Source organism: Meles meles, chromosome 18 (genome assembly GCF_922984935.1).
Source record: "Meles meles chromosome 18, mMelMel3.1 paternal haplotype, whole genome shotgun sequence".
Lineage (NCBI taxonomy): Eukaryota > Metazoa > Chordata > Mammalia > Carnivora > Mustelidae > Meles > Meles meles.
In genome coordinates, this window is record NC_060083.1 from 48,084,896 (window position 1) to 48,098,743 (window position 13,848).

Genomic DNA, 13,848 nt, shown 5'->3' on the forward strand with positions numbered 1-13,848 from the left:
TGGAAGCTACTGGAGAGAACAGTGGTGGACTGGAGCTCTTTCAAAGCCTTATTCCCTAAGAATTGTCATTATTTGGTCTGTTTGGTGGTTCCTTGGAATGAGGCTTTATACCAGTCCCCCTTTATGTATGAACGAATGAATGAATAGATAATTAATGAGTGTGGAAAGATGAATCAAGAAATGAACTGACATAAGCAGAAAACAGTAAGAAAAAAATAATTATTTGGAGTAATAAAGAACTAATAACCATTGCCGCAATGGTTGACTAATAACTAGTCACCAGCCATTCTGAAATGGACACTGATTAAAAAGAATAGAAAGTGCATTAGTAGAAGAGATGAGATGAGAATTATGGTCCTTACTTCTTTACTCTTGGTACCTGCATGAGCTTCGTGTCCCTGCTGGAACTGAAAGTTTTCAGAGAAAACACAAACAACATGAATTGTCCTCTAAGATTTTATGAACTAGTGTGACAGCAGAAAATATCTTTCCTAGAGTCTCAGAGTCCATTTTACTAATACAGACTAAACCCTAGAAAGCCTGAAATTAAGAATTGAAAATGTACTCAAATTAAATAGTGGAAATACTGGACTCTGCCTGGAGTTTTTTTCACAGCGTAGATACTTTGTGTTTTTATTCTAAAGCTCCATCTTTTTCTGGATCCCAACTAAACTTTTTTTTTTTTTTTTTAACAGTGAATGGGAAGTTTGGTGTCAATATCTTAACAGATGGAATGGATGGAGTAAAAGCTGTTACAGGTAACGTCTTAGAAAAACACCTAAGAGTTAGACCGCTACTAGAAATCTGAGACCCAAATTATTTTTCACTAAGTTATAATATAATGCCCTTTCCACATCGTCATTGTATGGACTTTAAAAATCTATCCCTACACTTCTTTTAAAAATGTGCATGCATAAATGCCTACAGTTAGATATTGGATTATCAGAACTTTTAGCAATAGAACTTCAATGTTCTTTATTGTTTCCAAAGTCATAATCTAGAGTCTTTGCCAGTAATTAACATATCTTCTTTTATGGTGGGAAAGCTAAATTCCAGTTCAACACAGTAAACGGTGAAGGAAAATTGGTAAGGTTAGAGGTAATCTCAAAATCGGTGATAAAAGTGCTGATGATATTATTTAGACCAGCAATTTGTATCAATCTGTATCATTCTAACCCAAAAAAGTGCTGATAAAGCTATTTAGATCAGCAGTCTGTATCATCCTAATTTCCTTCAAACTTTATACTCATTATTGCATGTTCTGTTGCCTTGCCTATCATTTGGAGATTATTCTAGACTTAAAAAGAAAGTTTATTTGAAGCCCCAAAGGCCCATTTGTTAGGTTAAGTCTCTTTTCATCCAGCAGTTGGCTGTAATGCTGCAAAGACAAATATTTTTTAATTATGTGGAATCATAACATCATGCACAATAATGCCAGAAGTCTTCATTCTTTTGCTTTGAAGGAAAGGTTGATATAAATGACATGAAAAAAGTTCCAGGGAACGTGGGGAGAGAACTCAAAGATAAGAAATATGAGGCATTGGTGAATAATCTGCCAATCGATGGTTAGTATTTCTATAAGTTATATTTCCTAAGTGAAAATGAAAGATTGTCCAAAAAGATTTTTTTAGAAAGTATTACTGTTTTATCTTAAGAAGATATACCACTAGCTTTCCGCAGTGGCAGTATCGTAGCCAATGAGGTTTATCCGAGGCGCGATTATTGCTAATTAAGAAGATATACCAGCTGTGTCATCTCATTTTTAGTTTGGGCGTCAGTTGGCTCTAGTCAGGAATCCTATGACTATGGATGAGAAATGCTGGCTATTATTCTTAAATCCATTGTGAGTCCTAAAGTTTAAAATGAGAATTGAGAGAAAAATGGAGGCATTGTAAAGTATTAAATGGAAAAAAGTGAGAAATCACAAAGAATAAATGAATGGGGAGTATTCTGCTACTAGAGGCCCAGCAGTAGCTGTCTTAAGTGCCCATAAATGAAGAGTGGCCTTATTTTTTCTATTTCACGTATTTTTTAAAACTATTGAAAGTACATTTGTACTTTAGGGAGATGTTAAATCTGACTCTGTGTAATGATGGCATCTGTTGTCTTAATGAAACTTCATATCATTTTGGCGAGATTTTGATTTGTATCTTTCTTAAAGCTGATAGATCTGTCAGAATAGGCTAATGGGTGGCATGAAGGCCTTTTTTTTTCCCCCATTTTATTTATTTTTTCAGTGTAACAGTATTCATTGTTTTTGCACAACACCCAGTGCTCCATGCAAAACGTGCCCTCCCCATTACCCACCACCTGTTCCCCCAACCTCCCACCCCTGACCCTTCAAAACCCTCAGGTTGTTTTTCAGAGTCCATAGTCTCTTATGGTTTGCCTCCCCTTCCAAATTTTTTTTTTAATAAACATATAATGTATTTTTATCCCCAGGGGTACAGGTCTGTGAATCGCCAGGTTTACACACTTCACAGCACTCACGATAGCACATACCCTCCCCAATGTCCATAGCCCCCTCCCCCTCTCCCAATCCCACCTCCCCCCAGCAACCCCCAGTTTGTTTTGTGAGATTAAGAGTCATTTATGGTCTTTTTTAAGTATATTTATTTTTAACTGAAGTATAGTTGACATACAATATTGGTGTCAGGTGTACAATGTAGTGATTCAACAATTACACGCATTCTGAAATACTGTAATAAGTGTAGTTATCATCTGTCATCACACAAATTTATTACAATATTATTGACTATATTCCCTATGCTATATTCTTCATCCCTGTGACTTATTTTCTTGTACCTCTCCATCTTCTTCACCTGTTTCACCTATCCTCCACCCACCTCTTCTTTGCAACCACCATTCTATTTATGAGTCTGTTGTTATTTGTTTGTTTTGTTTTTAGATTCCATATGTAGGCAAAATCATATGGTATGTGTATTTCTCTATCTCACTTAGTTCACTTAGCATAATACCCTCCAGGTCCATCCATGTTGTCATGAATGACAAGATTTCATTCTTTTTTATGGCTGAGTAGTATCCCATCATGTATATATACCCCATCTTCTTTATCCATTCATCTACCAATGGACACTTAGCCTGCTTCCATATCTTGGCTATTATACTTAATGTTTCAGTAACATAGTAGCACGTATATCTTTTCAAATTAGTGTTTTGGGTTTTTTCTCATAAATACCCAGAAGTAGAATTACTAGATCATATAGTACTTGTATTTTAAGTTTTTTGATGAACCTCCCTACTATTTTTTAGAGTGGCTGCATCAATATACATTCCTGCCAATAGCACACAAAGGTTCCCTTTTCTCCTTATCTTCACCAACACTTACTATTTCTTATCTTTTTAAAATTTCTTATCTTTTTTATACTAGCCATTCTGATAGTTGTGAAGTGATATCTCATTTTGGTTTTGATTTGCATCTTCTTGACAATGAGTGATGCTGAGCATCTTTTCACATGTCTGTTGGCCATCTGTATACCTTTTTTGGAAAAGTATTCAAGTCCTCTGCCCATTTTAAAATTAGATTTTTTTTTTTTTTTTTGGTATTCGGTTGTATGAATTATTTATATATTTTGGATTTTAACCCCTTGCTTATTTAACTCCTTACTCATATACCATTTAGAGATGTCTTCTCCCATTCTTTAGGCTGTCTTCATGTTTTGTTGATGGTTTCCTTTGCTGTGCAATGAAGGTTTTTCGAGATTAAAAAAAAGACATAAGATAATAAATTTTGATACTATCCACCTTTCAAATATTTTAATAGCAATTTATGCTTCTTTTCATTCACTGGTACTTTTGTGGACAATCTACATTATATTTTGGGGGATGGACTTCATTGTTTATAGAATGTTTATAATTTGTGGCAAAAAAGACAGTAAGTCTGGTCTGAAGAGTGATTAATAAACAAAACATAAGGGGACCTGGGTGGCTCAGGCAGTTAAGCATCTGCCTTTGACTCAGGTCATGATCTCAGGGTCCTGGGATTGAGGCCCACATTGGGCTCTCTGCTCAGCGGGGAGCCTGCTTCTCCCTCTGCCTCTGCCTCTTCCCACTGTTGTTTTCTCTCTCTCTCTCTCGCAAATAAATAAATAAAATCTTTTAAAAAATAAACAAAAAATTAGTGATGGTTAAGGAAATTTACTCAGAAAAAGAGAAATTTCTCTGGGTATCATCAACCCCCCCCCCCAAAAAATCACACTTATTAGATGAAAGTATGAAGTTTATTATCCCTCTAGCTGTGTTTCACTGAGCAGTTCATCGGTTCCTTTAAAGTTTTCTACTCTATGGACTGATCAAGGGAAGAGATTTTATTCTAACTCTATTATTATCTTTTAAATACCAAGAATTAATAGACATTAATAGTTTGGGTTACATTTAAGAGTAACTAAATTTTGGTCTTCTTCCTCTCCATTTCCTAAGGAGGTGGGAATGATTAATATCAACAAATTGTACACTTTTCTGGAAAAGGGGTTGAATCTCAGAGAAAAGGAATTAAAAGTTTGAGACTAAACATGCAAATTAACACTGAGCATTTAATATAACATTGAGCCATTCAGGAAGTCTTGGATTTACAAAGTGATGGAAAGGATCTCTAAAGCTACTAATTTGGGACTAAGAAGACATTTTGAAAACTCACAGAAGAACATGTCTCTAAATAGAAATAAATGTTATCCTAAAACCTTATGTTAAATTTATTATATCAGCAACTTGTTTCACTGTGAATCATAAGCAGTGCTAAGGTTTCTAAAGACTATAAAAGGCCAGAGAAGATTCAAGGAAAAGAAAAAAGCTGGGGACAGAGAGAATGGAAATAGAATGAAGAAATCTTAAATTGAGAAATCAAATATAGGTCTGTACAGCAAATATTGAAGTAAAGGATCAGCAATTTCTCAGCAGAAATGACCTGGGAGTTCAGAAAAAGGAGAATGACCGTTTTTTCTTGTTTGGAATGATGTGATCTGTGGTCTAACACCTCTAGGTGCTAAACTATACCTTAGGCACATTTTGCTATCTCAAGTTGTCCTAAGATAAGGTAAAAGAGAATAGGTTCTAGTTCTATACGTCCTATTAAATTTTTCTGCATAGTTAGAAAAGACAAATGAGTCTTGATAGTCCTATTTAAAATGTTAAATGATAATACAAATATATGAATTATATTTTTTCTTTTTTATCATTAACACAGGTTAATTAAATTAACAATACACAGGCAAGTGTATTTTTAATATTTTGGAAACAGTCCATTTCTCTTATTTTCTGTCCCTATTGTTTTCCTAAGGAGGGAAGGTTAATGTGAGTAATTTGGACAGTATTCTGGGGGAAATGAGGATTAAGCTCCCACAAAAGGAACGGGAAAAACTGACAGAAAACCTGCTACTTAATGGTGAGTATTTGAGAAATGACTGTGCCTTTGAAGGGAGTTTATGCTTGTGAACATGCATATGAGAATTTCTAAAACTAGTGACATTGGCACTCAGGAGATAGTTTGTAGATCTTCAGGAAGGATTAATTCCTAATCCTAACTCTCTCTAGAAAAACTTCTTTTCCCCCAAACATCCCTATATTCTGAAAATTCATTTCTTTATATTTATATACCTTTAGATCAGTTTTCTCACTCAGATATTGAATTGTGTATTTGAATTTCTTATGTTCTATGACCACCCCTCAGACATCATTGATTTTGTCAGAAATTGAGTTCGTAGTTTTCATTGTGGCATTTGACCAAAGCAGCCACATGAGGCCTTTAGAAATATGTTGGGGGCATATTTGATTGTCACAAATAATTATTATCAAGTGATTGTAAGAGTGGACACTGTTAGCATTAAATTCCTTGAGTGTCAGGGATACTAAGTGCTATGCAATTTGTAAGACTTTTCAACATTAAGAAGAATTGTTCCTGAAGAAGATGCGAATGGCACGTCATGCCCAGTAGTTGAGAAACTCTGGCTCCTGTTTTCATACTCTTTCACAATTTTTGTACCATCATTATTACCCTAGTAATATAAGCTAAAATCCCGAGAGGAAACCGTTACTCACCTCGCTCTAACTTAACTCGTTGTGTTACAAATGAGTACCACTCTTCCCTTTATAAAATGCAAGCTTATTTTGGCAGAGACTATGCCTGATCCTCCAGTGTGCATCTTTATCCCTCCCCCAACAAAGTATTTTTTACATATTAGGTACGTAATAAATATTTAATTAGTGAATGGAATAAACGAAAGGAGTTTCTACTCCAAATGAGAGATAGACTGGCAATGCTGGGTGGTAATGGTACAATGTGGACAGATGCCTCAGATATTTGCTGACTTTTGTACTTAATTAAACCCTTTATAATAATCTTTTACCAATGGTTAGTACCATACGCTCTCATGGTTACCCCACACACAATCAACTGTCTTCTGATATTATAGGAAGTACTGTTATCTTGTTTGCATTTAGGAACCCATGTTCTGAGGCAAGCTTGTAACCCACTGTAGTCTATTCAATTCTCAATGACATGGTAGGAAGACAGTTTCATATACAATACAGAGCTAGAGACTGACACTTGTTTTCTTACCTTCTTTCAGTTTCTTCTTTGTCCCCATTTTATCCCCATGTCCTTCTAGTCTGAGTCATTGGATGTCCCTTTTCGGGTTATAATTTACTTTACTGGGACTAATTACAATATTATTATAGTCAGTAGAGTTCTCAAAGGACTTTGTGAGTACCCAGATCACCTCAGAAAGAAACCCCATACCCTATACCTCTCACCCTTTTATTCTTCCCCACTGCTCCATAAGCCCTAGGCAACTACTAATCTATTTTCTGTCTGTATAGAATTACCTATTCTGGACATTTCATATAAATGGATAGTATGTGATCTTTGTGATTAGCTTCTTTCACTTAGTATAGTATTTTCAAGTTTATCCATATTGTAGCACATATCAGCATTCCATTCTCTTTTATTTTCAATTTATTGTGGTAAAAGATACGTAACGTAAAATTTGTTATCTTAACCAGTGTTAAGTGTACAGTTCACTGATATTAAGTACATTCACATTTTTGTGCAACCATGCAACAACTACCACCATCCATCTCCAGATTTTTTTCATTTTCTAAAATTATAACTTTATATGCATTAAACAAAAACTCCCCATTCTCCCCTACCTCTAGCCCCTAGCAAACATTCTACTTTCTGTCTGGATGCTTTTGACTACTCTGAGTACCTTATCTGAGTGGAACCATGTAGTATCTATTTTTTTGTGACTAGTTTATTTCACTTAGTATAATCTCCTCAAGTTTCATCCATGCTGTAATATACATCAATGCTTCCTTTTTTAAGACTGAATAATATTCTACTGTATGTATATACATTCATTCATCCATCAGTGAATACTTGAGTTGCTTCCACATTTTAGTTATTATAAATAATGCTACTATGAACATGGGTGTACAACTTCATTCCTTTTTGTTGCCAAGTAATATATTCTGTTGTATGTAGATATATTTTGTTTATCCACAGCCAGTTGATGGGCATTTGGTTCTTTGCACCTTTTGGCTATAATAAACATTTCCAAATGTACACAAAAGTACAAAGAGTAATACAATGAACTCACATATACCTATCACCTAGATTCAAAAATTATGAAGCTTTGCTACATTTGCTTCTTTTAAAAAAATTTTTCTAACTGAAATAGTTCAAAGCAAATCCCTTTTCATTTTGTCCCTACATACTTCAGTATGCATCTCTTAAAAATATAGGCCATTTTTTACATAACTGCAATACCATTATATAGTTTAATTTTAAATTTCCCTTCTTATCTCTAAAATATTTTTATAGTGAGTTTATTCAAATAAAAAACCAAGTATCTTTACATACAGCATCTGTTATGACACATGAATCTCATGTAACCTACAGCTGTTCCTCTACCCTCTCTTTTTCTCTAGGCATTGATTTTTTTGAAGAAACCGGTGCCAAATGTCTTATAGAATTTCCCACATACTAAATGTGTCTCTTTTCTCATCTATCTTATTCGTCTATCATCTGTGTTCCTTACAAACTAGGAGTCAGCTCAAATGGCTTAATTATTTTTGATCTCAACATTTTATTTATTTATTTATTTATTTATTTATTTATTTTTAGTTTCAACATTTTTTGACAATACTTTGTAAGTAATACCATGTACTTCACATTGCATTCCATCAGGAAATACAGATCTAGTTTACCTTTTTTGAAAATGGCTCTACAGTTGCCCAAAATTATTTACTTAAAAGTCTGTCAGCAGTCCCTTCAATTTGAGACGCCATCCTAATGATATACTTGATTTCTATGTGCACTTGTCTATTTTGGGAATTTACATTCTGTTCTATTGGTCTCCTTATTCATGTTCTGAATTGCTTTGAATATAACAGAATTTCCCACATAGTGGGAATTATAATCTTTTAATCTTTTAATATTCTGTAATAATCTTTATATAATCTTTTATATCTTTTATAATTTATAAATAATCTTTTAATCTTTTAATATTGATAGGTCTAACCCCTCACTCTCCAGCCTTCATACACACGTGCACACACACACACAAACACACACACACACACACACACCCTCCTACCCTTGTTCTGGCTGTTCTTTATGGAAACATTTTTTGTGTGTGATTTTTAATAGTAGGTTATTTGTTATTTGTTTTTTTCCCCCATCTTCCATTAGCTGTGTAACATATTTCCTAGTGAGAAGATCGACTTCTCAGGGTTTAGAAACCACTTAGTTATCAGATAACTTATCACATGTACACATTTACTATCATGCCAGGTTAAAAATCCCAATATAATAAAGAAATATGAAGACATATAGCGCACTATTATTTCTTGTTTTCTTTGGTACAGAAATATTGACTATCCTTTCAAATTTAAATTTAACATAAAAATCTGCCACATTTAATATAGATCCTCATTATTCTGAGTCAAGATTAGACCACGTGGGGATGTGCCCACTTGGGTCTAGCTCGGGCCTTCATGGGCTCAGATGATGCCATATGTGCCTCAGTAGGTGTGCACCAGTAAAGTGCTCCACAGACATCCTGAGCTGCCCACAAAGCGGCTCAGGAAAGCAAGACAGCAACGCACCTCTGCTTGGCACTAAGCCAATGGTTGTGCCCAAGGACTTGCCTGCAGTCCTAGACTCACTAGCAGGTGGAAGATGAGTTCCATGGGTTCAGGATCCACTTCATGTTCCCATGCAGGTGCTTGTTTCCTTCCTCCCTCCTTCCTCCTCTTTGCTCCTTCTTTCCATTTCTAAATTGTTTTTTCCTTTTCAGCTATACTGGGTAATTTTGTATTGTTTCCTGTTTCCTGCAGATACTTTCTATCTTGTTTTCCATTGCTTTAAACATACTAAGCATAATAGTTTTATAATTTGTGCCTGATAATTTCCAAATCTGAAGTTTTTGTGAGCCTGTTGCTACTGCCTATTATTTCTGCTTGTTCTCTCTCAGGTAACCTGTTTCATTCTGTGTTTGACTGTGAGCTATTTTCCCTGGACAGTTATTGAAAGAACCCTTTGAGGCTAAGGATGAAAGCTCATTGCTGGGGAATACTTGCTTCTGCTGGGCATTTGGACAGAATCACCCACACTCCACGAGGCCATCATTACAATTCAAATCCAAATGAAGTGAATACCATCTGAGCAAAAGCAGCAGCAGTGTTCAGCTCACCTCCCTACGTTCTTGCTTTTCATTAGATTTTGCAGTAGTAATTCCTTACTCTATTATTAGCTTTTCAGTACTTTTGAGGAGATACTTTTTTTTTCCGATTTTATTTATTTTTTTCAGCGTAACAGTATTCATTGTTTTTGCACAACACCCAGTGCTCCATGCAAAACGTGCCCTCCCTATTACCCACCACCTGTTCCCCCAACCTCCCACCCCTGACCCTTCAAAACCCTCAGGTTGTTTTTCAGAGTCCATAGTCTCTTATGGTTCGCCTCCCCTCCCCAATGTCCATAGCCCCCTCCCCCTCTCCCAATCCCACCTCCCCCCAGCAACCCCCAGTTTGTTTTGTGGGATTAAGAGTCATTTATGGTTTGTCTCCCTCCCAATCCCATCTTGTTTCATTTATTCTTCTCCTATCCCCCTACCCCCCCATGTTGCTTCTCCATGTCCTCATATCAGGGAGATCATATGATAGTTGTCTTTCTCCGATTGACTTATTTCACTAAGCATGATACGCTCTAGTTCCATCCATGTCGTCGCAAATGGCAAGATTTCATTTCTTTTGATGGCTGCATAGTATTCCATTGTGTATATATACCACATCTTCTTTTTTTTTTCCATTTTATTTATTTTTTCATCGTAACAGTATTCATTGTTTTTGCACAATACCCAGTGCTCCATGCAAAACGTGCCCTCCTTATTACCCACCACCTGTTCTCCCAACCTCCCACCCCTGACCCTTCAAAACCCTCAGGTTGCTTTTCAGAGTCCATAGTCTCTTATGGTTCACCTCCCCTTCCAAATTTTTTTTTTTTAATAAACATATAATGTATTTTTATCCCCAGGGGTACAGGTCTGTGAATCACCAGGTTTACACACTTCACAGCACTCACGATAGCACATACCCTCCCCAATGTCCATAGCCCCCTCCCCCTCTCCCAATCCACCCTCCCCCCAGCAACCCCCAGTTTGTTTTGTGAGATTAAGAGTCATTTATGGTTTGTCTCCCTCCCAACCCATCTTGTTTCATTTATTCTTCTCCTATCCCCCTAACCCCCCATGTTGCTCTCCATGTCCTCATATCAGAGAGATCATATGATAGTTGTCTTTCTCCGATTGACTTATTTCACTAAGCATGATACGCTCTAGTTCCATCCACGTCGTCGCAAATGGCAAGATTTCATTTCTTTTGATGGCTGCGTAGTATTCCATTGTGTATATATACCACATCTTCTTTATCCATTCATCTATTGATGGACATCTAGGTTCTTTCCATAGTTTGGCTATTGTAGACATTGCTGCTATAAACATTCGGGTACACGTGCCCCTTCGGATCACTATGTTTGTATCTTTAGGGTAAATACCCAGTAGTGCAATTGCTGGGTCATAGGGTAGTTCTATTTTCAACATTTTGAGGAACCTCCATGCTGTTTTCCAGAGTGGTTGCACCAGCTTGCATTCCCACCAACAGTGGAGGAGGGTTCCCCTTTCTCCGCATCCTCGCCAGCAACGATGAGATATCACCTCACACCAGTCAGAATGGCTAAAATTAACAAGTCAGGAGAGGAGATACTTTTTTATATTTTATTCAAGATTTCAGTTTCCAGCAGGAAGATTAGTCTGAATGACGTAGACCTCCACATAAATGGGAACAGAACATGATTACAGATTTTTGTCAGGAGTTGAAGCATCTAATTGGGAGTTCAGAAAAAACAAACAAACATTTTATTCATATAAATTTTAGTTTTCTTTTGGTGTTGAAACTAGTGCATTTGATAAATTTATTTTATTTTATTTTTTTAAATTTTTTATTTATTTCTTATTTTTATAAACATATAATTTATTTTTATCCCCACTAATTAATTTCTCACTGATTTTAAAATAATGAAAAGATAGTTGTCCTTTATAAAGAAACAAAGAGATAACTTGATTTCTTTTTTATAAAGCATGTGAAATATACCATATATATGTTACTTTGTTTTATTTGGGGGAAATAAATAACTATTTTTTTTTCTTCTTCCATTTTATTTATTTTTTCAGCGTAACAGTATTCATTCTTTTTGCACAACACCCTATTTGGTGATTCTTAACAGAAACAAGTGAAAATAGAAAAATGCTATTTTAGAAATGAGGTTTTCCTTGGGGTTTATTCTCCCCAACCCCTGATTCACCACTTCATTTCTTGGGATGATTTTTATTTCAGCAGCCAACCATGTACTTATTTGACTATTCCAAAGAAAACGGCAGTCTTGTTACTTTTGGTGGAATTTTTAAACATTTTTTCCCCTTAAAATAGCAGTGTATGAAAAATCTTTTAGAAAATGCATTAGTTGATTTATCTTGTTACTTGATACTGATTTCAACCAAAATGGATTTTTTGACCTGTTACTATTATTTTCTTGTTTTTCACTCATCACTAGAGTGTTTACTCTGCTATGTGATAGATTCAAAATTAATCTGTAAGCAGGGTTTTTAAGACTTGAGAACTCAGGATTTGATGTATGGATGCTATTTTTTTTTTTAAAAGGCACATGTGAAAAACAGGACAACCATGTATCTCTGCTAAGTACTTAAAATAGAGCTAGAGATGAAGATTTGATAAGGTCCTTATCAGTATGGTGGGTATACATAGTTTAATACTAGTAGTTTCTTTTAACTTGACCTACTGGGTTGGCTACAATCTCCCTAACAGTGTTGCATAAAAGCATTTAGATAGAGCTAATATCCTTGACTGTTTCTGACTGTTAAGAAAAATATATTTAGGGGCGCCTGGGTGGCTCAGTGGGTTAAAGCCTCTGCTTTCGGCTCAGGTCATGATTCCAGGGTCCTGGGATCGAGTGCCGCATCGGGCTCTCTGCTCAGCAGGAATCCTGCTTCCCTCTCTCTCTGCCTGCCTCTCTGCCTACTTGTGATCTCTCTTGTCAAATAAATAAAATTAAAAATATATATATATATTTATGTTTTACTGTTGTATCTGCTGCCTGTGGAAAAAACCATAAAAACCATTTGCATTAATAAATGCTCTATTGAAGATACAACAACAACAACAACAAACAAACAAAAAACCAACAACAAACCCTCAGTATCAACCATATTTTGATTTTACCCTTTGGTGTAAATGATTCAAAAATTGCCCAATCATCTGGAAGATTTCTATTCTAATTCTAACATCCTTATTGACCCCTTTGATATATATGAATGGACTTTATTGAGTCTTGGTCTTTCTCATGAGGCTGATTATCATAACGCACTATAAATAATATCAATGGTCACATTTTGGAGTCAATAAGTTTCTCCCATATTCTTTTCTTTTTCACAGGAGAGATTATTGATGTCAATAAAGTGGGTGCTCCTTTGCAAAATATAGGGATGGACCTTTCAGAAGAGGAAATTAATGATCTGACATATGATCTACCAGTTGATGGTGAGTATTTAAGATATATTTGAACTGGTTAGTATGGACTTCTTTAAAAGAATCTCTGAAAACTCTTAGTTGGCGTTAAGAAGATGGAAACATTAAAGATGACTCAGACTGTAAATAAACATGTTTTGCTCCTTGACATTTTCAGCAATTTTTTTCTGCTTGGAGTATGGGCAGGGCCACTATTAGACCTGGACAGAATTAGAGAAAGACAGTGCTGTGGGAGGAAGGGAATGGGATACATAAAATAGAAGAAACTTTAACACAGGAAAATTTTTAAAAATTATAGAACATAGCCCAAAGTAGGAAATTATTTTTAAATTTTTTTGAGTAAGCTCTAGGCCCAGTGACAGCCCTTGAACTCACCCCAAGACCAGGAGTCATATGCTCTACCAATTGAGTCAGCCAGGTTTCCTAAGTTTGGTAATTATTAAAATAGCATTACTGTCCCCACCCCCACCATCTTCAAGGACATTTAAAAAGGTAGAATAAAAGAGGAATGTGAAATGTAGGACCTATTTCCTATGCCAAATGAACAGGACCGAGTCTGCTAGATACCCTGGAAGGGAAAAGGATCATTAAACACTTGGGCCTGAATGTGTGGAATGTCTGAATGCCCAGCATTATGTCCCCACATTCCTGAGCCAGACTCCATGGTCCAAGGACTGTCCCAAAGTTCTAATCTCCCTTGATGGGCTAGAGACAGTTTAAGGCTGAGTA

The 13,848-nt window shown here is 35.8% G+C and overlaps 2 protein-coding genes and 1 pseudogene across 2 annotated transcripts in view; 2 read left to right on the forward strand and 1 right to left on the reverse strand.

Annotated features, from left to right (window-relative positions):
- The window catches only part of LOC123929308 (40S ribosomal protein S24-like), a 576,828-nt gene that overhangs the window by 71,781 nt on the left and 491,199 nt on the right, over window positions 1-13,848 (reverse strand). The window lies entirely within an intron of this gene.
- Window positions 1-13,848, forward strand: part of LOC123930068 — a 199,650-nt gene that overhangs the window by 56,023 nt on the left and 129,779 nt on the right. Inside the window, exons 18-20 of the mRNA XM_045986277.1 lie at window positions 696-758; window positions 5,297-5,401; window positions 13,027-13,131. Of these exons, the coding sequence (XP_045842233.1) occupies window positions 696-758; window positions 5,297-5,401; window positions 13,027-13,131 (273 nt within the window). The remainder of the gene's footprint in view (window positions 1-695; window positions 759-5,296; window positions 5,402-13,026; window positions 13,132-13,848) is intronic.
- On the forward strand, window positions 1,669-1,836 carry LOC123930312 (annotated as a pseudogene).